This window comes from Drosophila biarmipes, chromosome 3L (assembly GCF_025231255.1).
Source record: "Drosophila biarmipes strain raj3 chromosome 3L, RU_DBia_V1.1, whole genome shotgun sequence".
NCBI classification, from domain to species: Eukaryota; Metazoa; Arthropoda; class Insecta; order Diptera; family Drosophilidae; genus Drosophila; species Drosophila biarmipes.
In genome coordinates, this window is record NC_066613.1 from 15,917,203 (window position 1) to 15,937,557 (window position 20,355).

Sequence of the window (20,355 nt, forward strand, 5' to 3'; positions counted from 1 at the left end):
TATCTACAAGTGAAATTGCATCATTTCCAATAGAGCGTTTTTCATAGCACACTTTTAAGGGCCTCCGCACATATAGGCAGGCTATGTAACATGGTTAAGAGGACCCAAGGAGCAGAGGGGGCACAAGTGACGTCCATCAAACCGGAGAAGCTTAAACAACGAGAACATAAAAACACTTCCCTCAAAAGAGTTTCTCCCACTCTTATCTGACATGGAGCAGCTGGCGGAGGATGTTACCACACTTGGCATGGTCTTGGTCCTTGCTCCTTGCTCCTTGGCCAGGATCCACTGCGTCAGCATATTCGTTCCGAAGGCTTTGGCACTTGAAAAGTGTCTTTCGATGTAACTGATTGCAACTTAAGAAGGCCATTACAGGGGCAATAACTCCCTTGCAAGTCCTTGTGATCAATCTTTTGCCGAATGCCATTTCCTCAATACTATTAAAATGAAGTAGGCGCTTGTTTAACAAGACAGCTTGAACATTTTCCATTGGCAAAATTTGGGAAGAGGCCTCTGTTTTAATGTGGCTATAACAGTTGTAGTCACTCCGAGCTTTATAAATTAGTGCTAAGAGACAAATAGACTGTTTTGTTTTACACAAAAGTAAGCTACTTAAATGGGGAAACCCAAATAAATGTTTAGTTATATGATAAAGGTTCAAGTTTAACTTAATCATTGATGTTAAACAATAAAAACTTGTAAGTAAAATAATGCAAAATTATTAAATAAACAAATAAGACAAGATAATTGATATTAAACTATAAAACCTCATTATTAGACCAAACTATAACTTAAATTGTATCTAAAATCACGTGAACAAAATGGCACTCTTTTAACATAATTTTGCGCACTGATTTGAGACTCCCTCTTAACCCTTTTACCACAGCCCATCCATCACAGGTGTCAGACAAATATTTCCGATAGCACACACCTTCTGGTATTTAGCCAGTCTAAAACATGGCAAAACAGAGTCGTGGCTTATCTCCAGCCCCTTGAACAGCATGTGCTACCAATAATAATTAGGCACTCTGTCTGAACTTATCGCAGATATACGGCTATCAAGCCCAGACCGAAAAGGGGGCCAGGGGAACCTGGGCGATGTTCCATCTGCGATAGCATATCCACTGATTCGCACTTGAATCTATGACACCGGCAGATAGGGCCATCAAAAGCATTTATTATTAGCCAGCGGGATTTTCGCAACGGATTTCGCTTTGGCCGGGGGCTCAGTTCACCAACTGCTACCATTTGGATCGGACAGCTTTTATATAAATCCAGTGGAGCCAAGAGTTTAAGCATTTCGAGTGGGGCAGGTGCACCGAACAATTGGATTTAATTGAGTCAAACTTTGCGAAAAGCACAGTAAGTTGTACAGGGAAACGGATACAGCAGCAGACATGAACAACAAGGGGATTAAGGGTTTTAACAATTTTAAGAGCAGTGCTTCAAATACCCTGAAAAAGTGTAGTTACATTTCAAACACACGCTAACGTATGAGGCCATAGATTGCCTTGACTCAATTGTTTTACCGAGTTAAGGCCATAAATTTAGGTCAATTTTTTTATGGTTGTTTTCGCTTAGTTTTTGAGTGAAGGCATTATGTGGCTTAAACACAATAAGTCACTGCTGTATATGGTCCACAATATAATCAAGCAATATATGACCTAGCTACATTTGAGGTACTTTTTTTAAATATATAAAAAGTGACTTCCTCGCTTATGTCAGCACTCAGAAATATTGGGTAGACGTCTCAAGTAGTAGATAATTTAGGTATACATTTCATAATAAATAAGCTTATGTTGTTTAAGTAAAACCTACTTTTACTAAAGATAATAATAATTGTAACTTTTTTCAGCAGATTATAGCTATTTCTTTGAATTCCAAAACATTAAAAAAAATTTTTTAAATATCTTAAATTTTTTTGTTTTAATATTCCAAACTTTATGGTAGGCCCAATATCACTAAAAATTCAATTCCTGCATCCAAAAAATATTCTGAAATTTCGAAAAAAAAAAAAAAATTTTAAATATAAATATTCTATACAAAAAATAAATATATTTGAAGTTACATACAATTTACCATACCCCTTAAAAGGGCATACATAGCGAACGGAATCATGCAATGAAACAAGCTCTCGAGCAGAAAATAGGATGCTCACCTGGCTGTGATTGCACGTAGCGCAAGTAGGCCCTGTAACCCAGATAGGCGAAAATGTTGGGAGCCTGGAGCCACCCACGGATGCGGATGGCTGGGAATTGGTCGGGAAGTTAATTCAGCCTGGGAGTTCTGGCCAGGACGAAGCGTCCTCTTCCGCACTCGACTCTCAACTGCGAACCGGCGGACCAGAGGACCGGAGAATGCTCTTCACCCGTGGGCCATAAACATTTTTCGAGGACAAAATCAAGTGGAGTTTGGGGGCTTGGATCTGCCGTCTGCTTAGCCTGTCATTACGATGACAAAATAAGATTCCAGCAGCAGGTTGGTTAGCCCAGGTATTTTTGCGAGGTATTTTAGACGAAAATATCCGTTGCAAAAGCATGGCCGGGATGCCTGGATGCCAGGAACTTCTGAGCTGCTGGGAGACAAGCGATTACATAACCCTTTTCGGTTTGGCAAATCAAGCGCATGAAATTCGGATAGCAAAATACTCGGGATAACAATGGTGGAGGGATTAGGCCCTAGGGGAGGTCCAAATCCCCCCGAAGGCTGCTTTTTGCTGCCTAGTTTTGAGAGCGCGATAATTGCATTTCGAGCACAATTGCTCCTATTGTAAGGTCTCCATTTTGCTCCCCCCAAGGATAATACGCCCCCCAGCCATGCCGAACCACCCAGGAACCCATCCCCAATCTTGTAATCTCACCCGTCTCTTTTCAGCCCAGCGTTGGGAAAGCGTGTGGAAATGGGACGGGAGAAAATGGGGAGATGTGGACTCCACTACGGTCTCTCATTGGTCATAATCCTGGGTCTTTCTGCGTCTGCGCAGACTGTGACGTCATCGCCGGTCCTGAAGGACGAAACTTTGGGGGATGCTGCGATGCCATCGCATTCAGCAGCCAAAATCCTTGAGGCCAGCCAAACCGTCAGCGCAGTTCAGGATTGGAGTTTGCTGTGTAAAGAGCTCTGCGGGTAAGTTTCGGATAAACAGCCATCCAAAACTCTTGAGGTTACCCATAAGCTCAAGAGTGGCGTTAAGTGACTCAAGTGTTTTTCGGCAAGTGCAGGTTTCCCCCAAAAAGTACGAACTAACGGTGATAATAACAAAAGTTAAACAAAAAAGTGTTTGTGCTGGTGGCCATGATAAATCCGTCGGCTGGTCAAGTGGTTTCTATCGAGGCTTTCCCGTAATCGCGACAGTCAGGCAATTATAATCCACATTCCTGATCTGTTTTCTGGTATCATGGCGTGTGTGCAATGTTCTTGTAAAGTGCCAAATATGTTAAGTATAATCGGTACTCGAAACTGAATAAAATGTGGCGATTAGTGAATAGCTTGAAAAAATCAATGGAGCTTATTATGTTTTTAAGTGCAATGTCTGTTTGGTCATTTTTTTAAATCGTCGTTAATTGTTCAGAAATAATTTTATAAAAGCAACCTAGAACTTGGTGCTTTATTCCAAAATTTTAATTCATTTTTACATTTTTACAATCACAAAACTTTATTAAAATCACGCTGGTAATAAAACAGAATGTTATTACCATGATCGATGCGATGTATCTTAAGATCAGAAGATTAAAGAAGATCAAGATTCAATAAAATATATTCAGAGCGCATTTCTTTAATTCCCTAGTCTATTGGTTCAGAAATATCAACTTAAAAATTGGGAGATGAAATTAACAATATATCGGACTTCCTTTAAATCTTTATGCAGTGATCTAATTGTTAAGCTTAGAAAAATATAAAAAACTGGTTTACCTAGCTAATTTATCTAATAATAATTTGATTTTCCAGAGCTGGCCTGGGCGTTGCTTCAACGCCTGATGGGGCCAAGAACCCGATCCTGAGACCAGAGTTGGATGTGGCCAAGTGCCGGCAACTGTGTGGACTGCCTAGGGGTAAGAAGAATATCTTGGATTTTAAAAAACCTAAATTTTAAAATAAAAATATTATAGTAAAAATAATAATAAATAGATGTATTAAAAAATTGACAGTTCCTTAAAAACTATAGTACAATATTATTCATATTAAAATATTCTACAATAAACAATTAAATTATTATGGAAGAGGTTAATTTTAAAGCCTATCTTGTAACAAAAATAACATTCAAAGCGTAAGAAATATTATTCACATTCATAAATATTATTATTATTATTATTATTATCATATTATTCCAGGTGCCGAGGGCGACTTGGTCTGCTCGAGCTTCTGTGGTCAGAAAGGTCGCTCCCTGCCCGGTTGCAGTCCCTGCCAGCAGGAGGTGCGCAGGAGGATGGAGGAGGAGGAGGAGGATCTCCGGACGGAGGAGACGAAGGCCAGTAGCGAGCAGGGCGATCCAACACACGGTTCCAGCTTCCAGGAGATGACACTCCAGAGATCGGAGGACGAAACGACATCGTCCGTGGCTCCCGTGGTAGCCGGGTCGGCCTCGGATACGACGACCACCGCGGCTCCGGACTGGGACGAAGTGTGCAAGGTGCTCTGCAAGACTGGCGATGGCGGGTCTTTGTGCAACTGTGATTTATCGCCGTTCTTCAGCTGAGCGATCCCCACCTTCCTGAGGGGATCGCTCCCGATGGAGGTGCTAAATCACAAACCCATTATATATAGATCGAGAATTATACAATGTTTTGTTGTTCTTCGTTTTTGGACTTCAGTTAGTGCTAGTGTTGTTTTCACAAATGATATATTCTATATCGAACAACTTGTTACGAAAGTTTAGTTCAATACTGTAAAGTAAAAAAAAGAAAGTCTATAGGAAAATCAAAAAAAAAAAATAGAATCACGATGAGGAGGAGGAGGAGAAGAGAAGCAAAAAATCCCTATGCGAATCAATTAATTTGTAACTAATTTCAATTACAAGTAAATATAGGAAAGCTAAGGCGTAAGCATACAGGGCCTAAAAACCCGCTTCGAAAACAGCAGAATCACACAGGGCTTCCAGTGCGCCGCCTCGGAGGATTAGGATCTTTCCTAATGCAGATCCGAATTCCCCGGGCGCGCACAACCCGTATTTAAGGTGATTAGTCAAGGAGCTGAACTAAGGAGACACAAGAATAGAGATCAACAACAACCAACTAATATCAAAGTACACAACATATCGCGGTATACCCAAAAGTATGCCCAATCACATTTATTTCGATTATAACAACACCTTGGTTCGATGGAATCAGCATATCAATTTACCACGAGGCAGGAACGAGTTGGTATCCAAAGAATTTCCTTTGTTTTGGCTTACAAGTTATTGGCAAATCAAAATTGTTGATATAACTAAAACAGTATCAATTATTGGCGTCGCAATTAGGTCTAAAACCCAACCAAGAGTTTAGTGTTGGTTACGGCCCTAAAGCATAAAAACATAAAACTATACATGTACTTACTAACGAAAAACAATTGTAATTGATCTATATATATATCCACACAATGAGTTGCGATTGCAAATCAGAAACTCACACGGGACATACTGGATCTACCAGACCCGTATATATATAGTATATATATATGTAAACAAAATGTAAACCGTAGTTATATTAATATCTAGGTGTCATATTGTTCCGCATAAATAATCGCATATAAAAACCACATTATATGCATATTATCTGTGTGTTTGGAAGACATTTTTTCGCATTGCATTGAAATGGAAGACAATATCAGCAAATCGCATTCTGGAAGACATGCGTTGCGGCAGCGACAACAAGATCAGTCAGCTGCCATTTAGTCTGTAAGATATTCTATACCATAATTATAATATTATTAACATTTTCGATTTAAACCTCGAAGATATAGTCAATACAAGCACACGTTGTTGTGACAAACGCGACGCTGTGACTGACAATAATTAACTATAACTTATGAGGAGAACAGCAGGCAAAGAAGTTCGCATACTCAGTGTCTATATACCAGTACTATTGCTAATATAATAACCATGCACTTATCAAAGAAAACAAAATTATTTAACAAAATATTGTATTGCACCAAGTTATTACCGAGAATATCGCAGTATTTAAGGCAATTTTCAGAGCACATTCATTGATAACCTAATGCGGCTTCAGTATGTATATCGATGTGTAGCAAGTTAATCACTCAGTAATATAATATACGAAATGCACTTGACATTTATGTATATGTATATGTGTTAGGCGTTGCGTTTCTGCCATGAATACCAGCGGCCAACGAGCCGATCAGACGGATTATGCCGGAATAATATCCATAATCCACAATATATTTATAACCAACAGACACATCATCATCAATTACGAAAAACCGAGTCGAAGACCGTTTCGAACCGATTATACCGTTTCGCAGTTTCGTTTCTTCAGTTTTATTCTATGGCCTGGCATTATCCTAAACAGTAATGTCCGAGTTCATAGTCAAAATAAACACAGAAAAATAAAAATAAAGGCGATTACACAACAAATAACCAAAATAAACAATTACACAATCAGATAAAGGCAAATATTATCTTATATACGTTAAATGTTGTAAAGCCCTCTAAACAAAAAAAAAGAAAAATAAGTGTTTTATTGGGAATTAAAAGGAATTCGAGCTTATAAAAAATATCAAACGGATGGAAACGTTTACTAACAAATTACAGTTTATAGCCCGCTTTGAGGGTACAGATATTCAATCACAAACTCACACAGGTATCAACCTCCAAAATCGTCAAACAGCTCCCCCGGAAAAATAAGGCTTAAAAATAGGCTAAAATGTCGACCTTCTTTTCAACGGACAATTTGAATGCGGCATAAAAGAGAAACTCTTAGAGGTATAACAAGTCAAAATCCGAGTACAAAAACCCCAAATTATGGATTATAGAAGTTTAGCGACATTCCACTCTGGAAACCATTACATTCATACAGAAAAATCAGACATGAAAATCGACCCTCTTTTAAACGAATAATTTGAACGCAGAACATTAGAGAATTCAACAACAACGTCATAGAGGTATGCCACTTCAAAATCAAGGTCCAATAACCCAAGTTATGGATTATGGAAGTCTAGTTTTGGCGCCCATTCTGGAAACCATTGGAAATACCGAAAAACTCAGACATGAAAATGCGACCCTCTCTTAAACGGACAATTTGAATGTAGAATATTAGAGAATTCAACCACAAGGTCATAGAGGTATGCCACTTCGATATCGAGGTCCAATAACCCAAGTTATGGATTATAGAAGTCAGGTTTTGGAGGGCATTCTGGAAACCATTACATTCATACAGAAAAATCAGACATGAAAATGGACGAAAATTTCGACCCTCTCTTAGTCGGACAATTTGAATGCAGAATATTAGAGAATTTAACCACAAAGCCATAGAGGTATGCCACTTCGAAATCGAGGTCCAATAACCCAAGTTATGGATTATAGAAGTCCAGTTTTGGAGGGCATTCTGGAAACCATTACATTCATACAGAAAAATCAGTCATGAAAATGGGCAAAAATTTCGACCCTCTCTTAAACGGACAATTTGAATGCAGAATATTAGAGAATTTAACCACAAAGCCATAGAGGTATGCCACTTCAAAATCGAGGTCCAATAACCCAAGTTATGGATTATAGAAGTCAGTTTTTGGAGGGCATTCTGGAAACCATTATACCCTCTTGTAAATGGACATTTTAATTTCAGAATATCAGTTAATCCAGCCACAAATTCATGGAGGTATCAAACTTCAAAATCGGTGTCCGACAACCAAAGTTATAGATTAAAGAAGTTATGTTTTGGGTCCCATTCTGAAAGCGAATGGAAGTATATAATTTTTTTATAAAATATAACATTTGTATTTTTTTGTTAATTAATTGCAGGCTTTTCAGATTGCATGTATTTTACGTCGAAGTCGCATGTAAAAGCACGCATATGTAAAGAGCTAGCTTCTCTGTGTCAAAATATGAAACAATAAAAAGCTTTCTAGCTTTGATAACAAATAAAGCATTAAAGAATAAGTTCGGTTCAAAAACATTAACAATTCCATGAAAAATTATATGATTATATTTTACATAATAATTGTAAAAGCAACTGTTCCTTCGATTGTTTATATGTAAAATGGCTGATAAGGCGGGCTTCTGATGAGTATATATGAAATTCGCAGCAGTGTCTTTATGTCAGTGCTTGGAAACCCTCATATCGAGCCAGCTATGCCTCAAAACTGGGCAAAAGGAACTTTGATTATAGGCTACATTTTTTCAAGTGTTGCTGGACAACATTTTGGATACGTAAGTATCATAAAATGCATTTTTATTAATATATTAACTTGTTTTTTTTTTATCAATAAACGTATAAGGACCCAGTGAGATTCAATGGATTCCCACCCATGGATTATCTGCACCCAGACCCAAATCAACTTTGCGGTCTGAGTAATCCCAATGGCTTGGAGGCCAGCATGACGATAGCTGATGATCACACAAAACTTGGCCAGTATCCCTGGGTAGTTGCCCTGCTTAGCAAGGGTAAATTCTTTGGAGGCGGTTCCCTGATTGCCCCGGGCGTAGTCCTGACAGCAGCTCATCTCCTGGAGAACAGGCTTAAGGCGGATATTGTGGTCAGAGCTGGTGAATATGATATGGCTTCTCATTTCGAGCCATTGACATCAGAGGAACGACAGGTGGCCAGTATTGTGCGACACAAGGAGTTCTCTTATCGGCTGGGCGAAAATAACATAGCACTTCTGTTCCTAAGCACTCCCTTCGAGTTGAAGCCCCACATTCGGACCATATGTTTGCCCAGCCAGGAAAGACCCTTCCGAGAGGGACGCTGCTTGGTGTCAGGATGGGGAAAAATGGCGTTTGAGGAGAACAATTCGAATAATTATTCGAATATCCTTAAGACAGTCGATTTAACCTTGGTAACAAGAGCTGTTTGCCAGGATCAGTTGAGAAGAACCAGATTGGGAGCAGGATATGAACTCCCAGTGAGTCTGATTTGCGCTGGCGGTGAAAGGGGCAAGGATGCCTGCCTGGGAGACGGAGGATCCGCCCTATTCTGTCGCATGGAGCAGGACCCAGCTCGTTTCGAACAGATTGGCATCGTCAACTGGGGCATCGGCTGTGGCCAGGAAAACTTGCCGGCTACCTACACAAATGTGGAAATGTTCATCGACTGGATTTATCAACACCTGGCTGGGTACCACTTAAGCAGTGTTCCTTTAGCTGGACATTTACCTCTACATTTTAGGTTGTAATGAACATAGTTCCTAGAAAAAAGCCTTACATTAAATACCCTTATAATGGCCGCCTTCAATAAAAAGAAACTATGCCCCTGCTATTGTTAATTTGTTTATTTTTCGCATAGTTTCCAACGCATTCGTTAAATAGAGAACGGCAAACATAAACTGGACGTGTTCATTGCATTATAGGTAAATATATTAAAATTAAGGTTTAGCGTTAATTGCTTTCGTGTACAAAATATTTAACAAAGTCATGATTATAAATTTCAGCTAATCTTACAAAGAAACAAGGAAGATACATTGTGCTCGGCGCCTTGGGCGCCATTAGTTTGTTAGTTTCGATCCTCGCGAGTTAAGTACAAAGAAGAAGGCTAGTTTTTAGCGGTCTGTGTGCTCGATCGGGACTCAACTGAACGGGATCTGGGATCAAAAGGCGGAAATCAATGTAAGCATTCATTAAACGATCCATCGGCGATTATCTTCTATGTTTCTCCTTCGTTCTCTGATTCCCTTAGCAAAGTTCGTTACATGACAAAATGCTTACAAAAGTTGCTAGTTACACTATGACAGTTTACAATTGGCAAGTATGAATCGTTATCCTCGTTAAGTATCTGATTTGCTTTCATTTTCCTTTGTTGCTTAAGACGTTAGTATAATATCAGCATTTTCTCTCCTCCTCGGCAGCCTGCGCTGCTTGTCTTTTAAGTGATTTTCTGGTCATTTGTGGTTTTGAAACTCCCCAAAGGCGTTGGATTAGCTAATCGACATGCGATTAGAGAGTCGTCTTCATCATTCGCCCGCCATCTCATCGATGCGACATCGCACGGCGTGCTCGAGCACCTCCAGACTGGCGTAGTCCAGCTCCTTCACCAGGCAGAGGGTCGCGGAGAGTAGGTTCGAATTCTGCGGAAGAAAGATATGATTCAGTTTATAATCGCTGAGGTGTCAAAATATATACAGTACTCACCCTATTCACGGGCCGGCGATGGTAGCCCGTGTAGTGATTCATCACGGAGGCCGATAAAGTAGTAGTCGAGTCACTATATCTGCCCTCGGGCCGTCTGGAAAACGATTACATAAATTAGTTTAAAGTATTTATTATTGCAATTAAGACACTTAGATACTAGGTGCTAAAACTTGTTTCTTACTAACTTGTTTGAGAAGAACTTGTTGAACTCTATCGTTTTAGATTCTAGTTGTATGATGTACAATTGCGATACAAATTAGTTACAATCAAAGAGTAAGAAATATACAATGTATGGAGTGTACTGTAAAGTATCTATACTCTTTGGTGCAATCAAATAAGTCCATTTGTTAACAATGCAAACTAAATAAAATCCTGCAATTCGTTTAAAAATCCACACACAAAGCACTTAACCCTCTATCAACTCGCAAAGTAAACATTGAAAGCAAACACCAACCGCCTGGCTATCTATGATACGTCGGATTGTTTGCCCATAATAAAATAAGCGGAACCACGATAAGCTAATTGGCACAACCGCCAGCTGACCCGAGCGATGACCTCACCTCGACCTGGGCCTATCCTCCGGATCCCACTCGCCGCCATTCTCCCGGGCACTGCCATTCCGGTAGGCCGTCGTCTCCGGTCCCGCGCTGCGTCGCTGGGGATGATGCAGCTGCATTTGGCTGCCGTACGGATTGTGATGCACCTGGGGAGCCTGCTGGTGCTCCTCCCACTCGGTGAGGTCCGTCTGGCTGTGGCGGTAGTGCGCCGGGTAGGCGGGCCTGTCCGACTGATAGTACTCCTGTGCGGGAATACCACAATTAGATAGCTTCACCATCGTCCCGACCCATCGTGCCACGCTTGCGCCTCTGGTGAGGATGGTCGGGCTTACCTTCATCGAGTGCGCAGAGATGCTGGGCGGTAGCGGCGTGGGCCGCACCTCCCTGTATGCTGTGTGCGGACTACTCTCCTGGTCGGATCCCGGCGAGCGCTGCTCGTCGAGTCCGTTTTTTGGTGAGGCGTTAGTGGTGCGGTTTGCATTTTAGTTGGGTTTTTTTTGGTTGGTTTTTGTTTTGTTTTAGAAGTTGCAATTGGGAGCAGTGCATGGTTGGTGAGAAAGGCAGCAGATTAGAAACGTTAGATTCGAGTTGATAACCCCCAGTCCCAGGCCCCGGGGCAATCCACACATGACAAATTGTTCAGCAAGTCACTCGGCGGGGGGTAATTTCCCTCTGGTTCAGTGGTTTTTCGGAGGGACTAGCCCTTTACTGGCACAATGTACTTAAAACACAATTAGAAACAAAGAAAGCTACACGGAAATAAATGGGAAGGCTGTCCCCAAATTGTATAACTAATATTTTAAAGAAATATGTATACTCAGATAAGAATAAAAATTAAAATATTTTGTTTAAACCCTCTAATCTCTTAAAATTTCAATTATTCCCCTCTGGTTAAGTATTTTTCTCACGTGCATGAATACATAAAGAGACACTTTATATAGTTCATTTTTGGCTTTTGTTTTGGGCTTCTTCGGCAATTATAGTCCCCCAGTTCCCATCTCTTGGTCTGAAAGTCAACTGACTGACTTAACCCACAAAAGCCGGCGAGAAGACAATGGGCCATTGGACAGGCGGCGGGAAAGCGAAAGAACCTTAACCATGTCGAAGGCATCGCGTGACTTTACCCCCATCCCCCATCCCTCTGCCACCACAACCCCCTCTCCACTCGAGTGTGACGGGCCCACTCCCTAGAGCCTCGAACATCGAACCTACAAAAAAAGATAACAATTTAGGGCCCCAAAAGTGGGCCCGGCAACAAGCTCAATTCTGTCATGTCGGATGCGTGGGGCTGCTATGGTGTTTAGTAGTCTTGCTGGCGGTGGAGGGACTGTGGATCTTACATCGTACTGGTGGTAGGAGGTGCGCTGCTCTTTGGTTATGGTGTTATACATGGGCGATGGCGGATGCACGGGTTCCTGGGGGAAGGCCGAAACGAGATTAGTGGGTACTTTTCGTTGGGGAAAGGGGCGCAGTAATCTCAGATCTTACAAGATGCTAAAATACGATTATATGATGGTGTAACAAAAGAAACTTGGGAAGGCAACTCAACTCGACACAAATAAAATGTCATAACGATGTATTCAAAAATAGCTGACAAAATCGCTAATGGAAAGCTAATAGGTTAGAGAAATGTACTATATTGTCAAGCTGTTCTAAGGGACAACTTGTTTAACCGAATTACACATTGAAAATACTGTTTAACTATACTACTGGATGATATATTTGGTAAAATTCACAAAAAGGAATATTTTGAATATAAAAAAAAAAATGAAAAGATATTTTAGCTTAGAGTTGTTTTGAAGTTCATCGGTAGAGGAGCATAAACATTTTCTAGAGGGAAGTTCTCCCAAAATGTAACTTAAAGTAGGCGAAAAAACTTCTAACAGAACATAACAAAAAAGAAAAGATTCCTTAAAGGAGGATTACTTAGGAGTAATTCCTAAATTCCTAAAACATTTTTAACGCCTTAACTCCTCCCAACTTTGATTGAAATTATAAGATGGAAACATAAAACGGAAAAATTGGATTTCTTTGGAATAATTTGGAAGAGTTCAATATACTTAATAAGGGATTCCTAAACTTCTTGTAACACCCCCTTTTACCTTGGTGGGCGTGGGTGGCTGGGAGCCCTTCAGCGGCAGGGCCGCCTGAACCTGGTAGAGATCGCTGGCACTGTGGCTGATGCTCCCATCGCTGCTGTTATTGACCAGCGGACTGGCCAACTGTGGCGGCTTGTTAGCAAAGGCAGGGTTAATGGGATCAAGAGGAATCGCGGGGAGGGGAGCAGAAATAGACCAAGACGGGGGCGAGAGTTGATTATGGAGTTACATTGCCAAGGCGACAGATTATAGCCGCTAAACCAGGGCGTGGTGTGGGAAAATCCGCCCAGACAATGGGAGCCATTTACCTCTTTCATGGGACTGGAGCTGCGTCGCTGCTGTTGCGATTGATGCTGCTGCTGCGGTTGGTGATGCTGCTGGTGGTGATGCTGCTGCTGCGGCGGCGAGTGTTGCGGGTAGCTGTGCTGCTGCTGCTGCTGCGGCATCTGCTGCGGGGAGGTTCGCGCCGTCTGCTGATGCTGCTGCTGCTGCTGGTAGGCATCCTCGTACACCTCATCCTCCGGGGCGGCGCCACCGCCTCCACGCAGGGCGTCGTCCAACTCCTCCTGGGTGACTTCCACATTGTCGAGCTTCTTCAGGTTGGGCAGGGCGCGTAACACGAGCTGCCGATAGCTGCGATTGCGGTTGGACAGAGGTGAGAACGATCATTAGGGGCTTCTCTAGAGCACTAACCGCAGGTCGGTAAAATTAATACTCATTTCTAGCTTTACAATAGAGGTTTCAGGGGATTTTTCGCTTACTATGTATGAAAAGTTCGGTAATTTAGTTTCAAGTTTAATAATAGAATATTTCAGCTACCATAAATAAGAAAAATCCACAATTAATTTTGAAGTATAACAATAGAATATTTCTCTTGCTATAAAAAAAACCATAACGATAATTTAACTCATAATTCATAATTCCATAAGGCATTAAAATTGAGATGTTATTTCGAAGAGATATCTAACTCATATACTGTTTTTTTCATATTTTATAACAAAAATTACAGGTGGTTCTTTTTTCCTATCAAGAGTGAAAAAAATGTAAGAATATTTTTGTTCCTTAAAAGAAAACTAAGGCGTTCAAATAATGAAAATATCACGTTTCTCAAAAAATCACGTTTTACAGACAAGTAAATAGTAAATATGATATCACATGATTTATAAGAAATACAAAATAAAATACAAAAATTGTTTAAATAACAATAAATAGTTTCTTCGATAAGAAAGTACTACACCTTATACAGCCAGTGTTTGGAAGTTTAAAAACTTTAAAGGAGCTCTAACTTCTAAAGTACTTTCTAGACTCTACTCACTTGGCGCCCGCTCGGTCGCAGCAGGGATTCTCCTCCAGCCAGAGGTACTTGAGGGCCGGCAGATTCTGCAGGTAGGCGATCTCGTTGATGTCCGAGATGTTGTTCTTGCGCAAATACAGTTCCTGCAGTTTGTTGCAGTCCTCGAAGGGCGACAGCGTGCTGATCTTGTTGACACTGCAACCGAGAAACAATACTCTTAGGTTCAAGAAACTTTCTCTTGAAGGGGACACAAAGGCATCATCAACAACTAACTAACTGCCGTGAATCATGCTCGAGACAACACAAAAGATTCTCCGGCAGCTGCGTGCGGTCATTAACTCGTCGGATTCTTCGCAGAATTCCCCACGAATAACAGTTAAAGAACATCGGCAGGGGGAAAAGCTGATTGTCGTCATTTGTCGGCGTCTAGGTCAGGTTTAAGCCCATGTTCCGGCCGAGTCTCCGCTTAGCACCTCGGCTCCTAACAACGCTAATTACTTTTCAAAGTGGCCAATTGCCGATGGCCAAAAGCGTGCCTTGATTGCCTGCCTGACTGATTGTATAAGTGAGGGAAAGAAGGTTTGTCGCACTGAGGGAAAACTTACTAGCCAGAGAAAATATCCAATAACAATGAAAAATAGTGCATTAACATTTATCTGGCTATAAACAATAATTTGCCTATAAAAAATATATATCTGCTGAACAAAATCGTTGTAATACTTAATATCTGCTAAATCAAATATTTTTGGTATATTTATTGTCCCCTTGCATGCACTCTTTTTTCTCCCCGTGTAGATACCATAAACACTTTTCCTAGCAGGGCGGGAAGGCAGAAACAACTGTCTAAACTTAGCCAGGAAGATCGCTAAATGGCACACGGGTGCATTGCCTCAGTGAATGTCTGGTATCTGGAATTCGTAGCACCGCTTGCCCTATTAATAGTTCCCAAAATAATCAGGCCAATCGGGAGTGGGGCCAAGCGTAAGTGTCCCTCCTTAAGTATGCATAATCAATGCTTCCCCTGAGGAGTCAAGGTTAGCCAGCACTTCAGCTCTACCAAGTGGAAATACCATTGATAGGTCTGTGAGGTAAAAAGAAAAGTGCTAGCCGCACGCAAGTCAAATCAATATGCACACTCATAACCCGGGGGAAGTGGAAAATGAAATGGTAATGAGTAAGGGGCGGAAAGAGCCCCCAAACAAATGAAGACTACGCCAACGCATTGTACCTGAGGCAAACTGATTTATGGCTCATTCCTTGCGTACACTACTTCGGGCCTTGCTCAACATACCTATGGCCAAGCAAAGTCGAGAACCCCACGCTAACCCAATGCCCAACGAGTTGCGACTGAAAGGTTTTCGCTGTATAAGGCTTAACCAAGTAGTGAAATGCAAACAGAGCAGGCCTCCGTGAGAAGTTATTGCCCTCTGGCTTACACGCCTGCCATATCAATTTAATCATTCGCACTCGTATATAGGAAAAGCCTTCCATTATCTATACAGACTGATAAAGCTCTACGTCAGTTGTGAGGTTTCAATTGCGGTAATAGCTTCCTGATAACAGAAGTTGAATCGAAGTAATCAAGAGGCTTGCAGTCCAATTGCCCTACTTTTAGTTCAACTATTTCTATAACTTTTTTATCTGTATTTGTCTGAAATTAACTTAATTTTAGGCAAGACTTTTGTTTCAAGAGAGCTACAACTAAGAAAACTTTAAGGATTGCATCCATTTTTTATTATTTTTTAGAATTTTATTTAACAAGTTTCCTTTCCCTACTATTTTTACTGAATTTTTATATCTGACTCATTTTATGTCGAAGCCAAGAATTAAATGCCAAAAAACCAGATGCCAAATAAGGGCCACTTTCGCTTTTAACCAAGATTGCTGTAATTGGCTTGGAAGGCAATTCTATACTCGACAGATACTCTTGTCTTTATGTTTGTTGTATCTATATGTTTAGCCCTATGGTTTACTTATAGTTCTCCTATTTTGAACTGAAAAGTGTGGAAAGCCTCTGTTAAATCAGATTTTTGAATAAATTATAATATCTGATACTTCCAAGACTTAAAAACTGTTTCCTGTTTATTTGCTATATAGTATCTGATAATTCCTTTTAACAAATGTGATTCGCCCATACCCACATTATTATTTCCTGTTCGGAACTGCTATTCTCACGGTTCTTTTCACCAAGTTAAATGCCAAATCGCCCAGGTCGCTCCCTATAAGGCCTCGAACTCTTCTATATGTACACCTCCTCCTATGTCCCGCACATGCATAATTAAACGAACCGTCCGAGTCGAGAGTTGTCAGCATATTGCCAGCAGATGACGAAGAAGTTTGGCGGGCGAATCGATTTCGACGACCTTGGCAGTCAAAATGATTGTTGCCTTTTAAGGCAAGGGCAGCAAAAGCAGCAGCAGCAGCAGCGCATGCAAACCTATCGAGCGACATGCAAGTACACCAAGTTCGAACAAGTACATCTGAGTAACAAGTACGAGATGAGGTGGAGGAGGGGAGTGCGAAAGTATCTGGCAGATACGAGTCATAACTACAGTATCTCTGCCCCCTACGCAATGGCCTACGCGGCGCGGCCAGTTGGTATTGCCAATTTTGGAGCTCCCACGACTTTAAGCTCATTTTGTGTAGTCTGTGTGTTTTCTGCGGCCGCTGCTTTTTGCATTAATTACGCGCCTGAGCGTGCCAAAGTATTTCTCGTATTTCAGCTTGCCTAATGATGGGGCGATGACATCACTCGAAAGCAAATATCTCAGCGGTTTCATATATACATTTATCTTTGCCGCTTTCTTGGGAGGGCGGCGACTTTGAATCAATCAGAGCGCGGGTCAGGAAGTCATAATCAATGTGATCCTTATACGTTATTTATTCCACGATCTGGGCCACTTACCTCAGAGCCAAAACTTCCACTCCACGCATTCGCTTGATGATGGACACATCGCTGAGATCACTGCCCCTGAAATAAGCAGAGAATAGATGGTATTTTAATAAAGATAAATACGTACAGTGGAGCCTCCCTTTGAAAGTCATCACGCTCTCGCTTATCGCAGATGGGTCAAGAGTTGCTGGGGGTGGGGGGAGGTGGCCCAACTCGAAAAGTAGCTCAACTGCTTTTCAAGCTTTTCCAAGCGTTTTCCTCGAGGGGAGCGCGTGTTTTTCCAGCCCAGGGAATCGTGACTCGCTCCAAAGTGGACACTTCTAAACTGGTTAGAAGATTTGCCCCCGGATTTGGGTCGAGTGAAAGCAGGCGGCGCAGCAGAAGTGAGCAGCGAAGTGGGCAAATCCCCCAGACCCATGCCTCAGACCCCAGATCGAGACCCATACTACACAGCAGAGATCGAAGCTTTCACTACGGCTGCACCTGCCCCAGCACGATTAGCAATAGATCAATGCACAGGCGGAAATTAGATCGAAAATCGATTTAATGAACAGTGGGGGAAACTTGTGGATTCACCACTATCAATAAACAAAGCAAGCATTTTGTGGTAAACAATTTTTTTCATTTTAGTTCATTGAACCTTAAAAAAGGTCTCAAAATAAAGTAAAACAATATTGCATAATTTTAATTGCATGTTTAAATTTTTTAGTAGCAGTTAAGAGCTGTATTATTATTCATTTATAGTAATAAATAAGTGGAAAACAACTCCTTTCTTTGAATACCAAGCAATGGATACAATATTTAACATTTTCGAAATAATTTTATTGATATTTTTGAAAACAAAGTATATTACTCATGTGCATTTATTCTTCGAATGATGATAATAAAGCTGACTAATAGAGACCATTGTATACATTACGCATATTTGTTATTTATATTTACAACTATTTTATAGCCCGAAGTCTAGTTTGGCAACTATCTCTTTTTAGACAGTTTTTAAGCTATCTTAGAGATAATATCTTTCCCCCGTATCCTATACTAGTTACTTACCAGCAATTAAGCTTCTTGATCAGGGACAGATCGGACTGCTTGGCCCGCGCAATCACCATTTCCTCGGTGAGTCTCGACATTGTGTGTGATTGTGATTGCAAAGGCAATGGCGATGGTGTTGCCTTGGCTCCAACTGGTCGTCCAATTGGTGTTCAACTGACCCGTGGCCACAGGTGTGCCACTTGCAGATTCCGGCCGAATGTATAGTGCTATGCGATGGTTTGCGATGGTTAACCACGTATTTAAGCCGCTTGTGAATGCCCAATTTTAGGCGGCGAGAGGTGAGCAACAATGCAATACAAAAACCTACAACAGGTTACGCTGGCTAGGTAAATAGTAATGTTGTTGTTGTAATCACTGGCGTGTCGTAGGCGTTGCCCTGTTGTTGCTGCAATTTATTTGTAATTACGTGGTCTCCGGGCTTTCAAGTTCCTTCAGATGCAGGGTTTATCAACCGCTTGGAGTTGGGATCTCCAAGATTGGAATTGCGTATATTATAACGCGTACTTGCAGCTGAAATTTGTTCGAGTTACATGGGCCGTTCGGTTTCCAAGTTCGCCTGGGTTCGTTTTTCAAACCGCTTATTGTCTATTGCATCTGGTGTTTTGTATCTCGCATCTCTTGGTATCTGCAGCTAAAGCGAATCTCTTGCACGGATGACTAAGCCGCTCGGGTTGTTGCGCCGCGGTTTTATATTTATGTTTACTACGATATCAACGTAACACGCCGCCCAACTACCCATCCACCACAGTGTATACAGTATCTCCAGTCGTATCTGGTTGTTTTTGCCAAAAATTGTTGCTTACATTGGGCGGTACGGCGAAATTTGGCCAATTTTCACATCGTCTGGATCGATTTTTTCGCGCCCAGATGTTTCCCGTTTGCCGCTGCGATTCCGAGCCCGGGTGGGTGTAGATTTCCCTCTTGCGTTGCTCGGATATTTAACTAATTGAAACACTTTTTGCCGACACTTTCGTTTTCCAACTGTCAGCCGTACTTAGATAACTACGTTTAAGCGAAATTCAGACTTTTTCAGTTCCGATTTTCCGCTTTTCCATGCACCTTTTTCGTGTCTCTCGCTCTCTTACAGGTATGTATCAGCGTGTGTGTGCGCGAGAGTGTCCGTGTCGGGTGTGTGCCAGAGCGAGACAGCGGAGACGCGCGTGTTTTACACAATGCTGCACTATTGTATACTGTTGTTAGTGTTATTTTTTCGAGTACGTGCGCTCGGCTCGACGGCGAGAAATAATCTGGGGGCTTTGGGGCCTTTCAGCCGCTCAACTGGAGCTTTCATTGTCTTTGTTTACGAATGAGGTGTGAAGCAGGCGAGGCGAGAGAGCGAAGCGGAGAGAGGGAGCGAGAGAGAACGGGTGGCGTGGGCGGCAAACCAGTTTTGCGCTTGTGAAGGCAATTGTGTTTCACATTTTATTTTAATTAACTGCAATGTGCTTTCAATTTAAAAGTTATTCTAACTGATTTACTATCTAGTAGCTATTAAAATTGCCCAGGAAAAACTGGATTGTATTTTTTAAGATTTTAGAGGTGACACTTGCTACCAGTGTGACCGTGCTCATTATAGGAGAGGATAATCGAATGGATTTTTGTATTTAATACCGTTATTTTAATTTGAAATTGAAAATTAAATTGTTGTAATATAATATAACTTTATTGTTATAACTGTTGTAAAAACTAATGGATTATTGGTTACATTCACTTAAACATTCTTAAATATATATTATTGAATATTATTAACAAGGAAATAAATATCGAATAATGGCTTTAGCAAGATGGACATTAATTACCATTCAAAAAAACTAAAAAAAAAACAATATATGTCTTATCTTAAATCAATTGACATTTAAATAGAATAAAAGAGACAAGGCGAATTTTTCTCTTTTGACACGGTTAGTCCCCGGGAAATTATTTTTATCAATTTGCAAATAAAAAATTTATTTTTGGCTTTTTATTGTAATAAAATGATCATGTTTTGTGTTTATTTCAAAAACGTTTCTGTTCAGTACGTATAAACATATATCTGTCAGCCTGTGAAGCAGTCCTTTATTATAACTCCGGGGACACAGGGCCCAACGCGTTTGCCTCTAGCGGCCACGCAAATAAGGGCCAACAGTATTAATGACTTAATGTCCATTTTTAACTTTTTCTTACCGAGATGTTCTCTTATT

At 41.0% G+C, this 20,355-nt stretch overlaps 3 protein-coding genes across 9 annotated transcripts; 2 read left to right on the forward strand and 1 right to left on the reverse strand.

Moving 5' to 3' along the window:
- The first annotated feature begins 663 nt into the window (after window positions 1-663).
- On the forward strand, window positions 664-6,669 carry LOC108035067 (uncharacterized). Its single transcript, XM_050886262.1, has 4 exons — window positions 664-698; window positions 2,875-3,126; window positions 3,949-4,052; window positions 4,332-6,669. The coding sequence occupies exons 1-4, from the start codon at window positions 679-681 to the stop codon at window positions 4,694-4,696; spliced, it is 741 nt and encodes a 246-aa protein (XP_050742219.1). The 5' UTR covers window positions 664-678; the 3' UTR covers window positions 4,697-6,669.
- Window positions 6,670-8,187: 1,518 nt separating this feature from the next.
- On the forward strand, window positions 8,188-9,409 carry LOC108034388 (phenoloxidase-activating factor 2). Its single transcript, XM_017109270.3, has 2 exons — window positions 8,188-8,362; window positions 8,431-9,409. The coding sequence occupies exons 1-2, from the start codon at window positions 8,216-8,218 to the stop codon at window positions 9,325-9,327; spliced, it is 1,044 nt and encodes a 347-aa protein (XP_016964759.3). The 5' UTR covers window positions 8,188-8,215; the 3' UTR covers window positions 9,328-9,409.
- A 77-nt stretch (window positions 9,410-9,486) lies between these two features.
- Window positions 9,487-19,666, reverse strand: LOC108035374 (cilia- and flagella-associated protein 410). Of its 7 annotated transcripts, XM_017110975.3 has the most exons (10): window positions 18,173-19,664; window positions 17,135-17,200; window positions 14,251-14,424; window positions 13,244-13,568; window positions 12,939-13,067; window positions 12,177-12,251; window positions 11,169-11,267; window positions 10,840-11,078; window positions 10,280-10,373; window positions 9,487-10,215 (listed from the first exon to the last, which is right to left on the reverse strand). In XM_017110975.3, exons 1-10 carry the CDS (start codon window positions 18,250-18,252, stop codon window positions 10,102-10,104), a joined length of 1,395 nt encoding a protein of 464 aa, XP_016966464.1. In that variant the 5' UTR covers window positions 18,253-19,664; the 3' UTR covers window positions 9,487-10,101. The 7 variants fall into 7 exon arrangements, with proteins under 7 accessions (XP_016966464.1, XP_016966463.1, XP_016966466.1 ...); XM_017110974.3 differs by having other exon boundaries at window positions 10,840-11,267; window positions 18,173-19,666; XM_017110977.3 differs by lacking the exon at window positions 12,939-13,067 and having other exon boundaries at window positions 18,173-19,659.
- Between the last annotated feature and the right edge of the window lie 689 nt (window positions 19,667-20,355).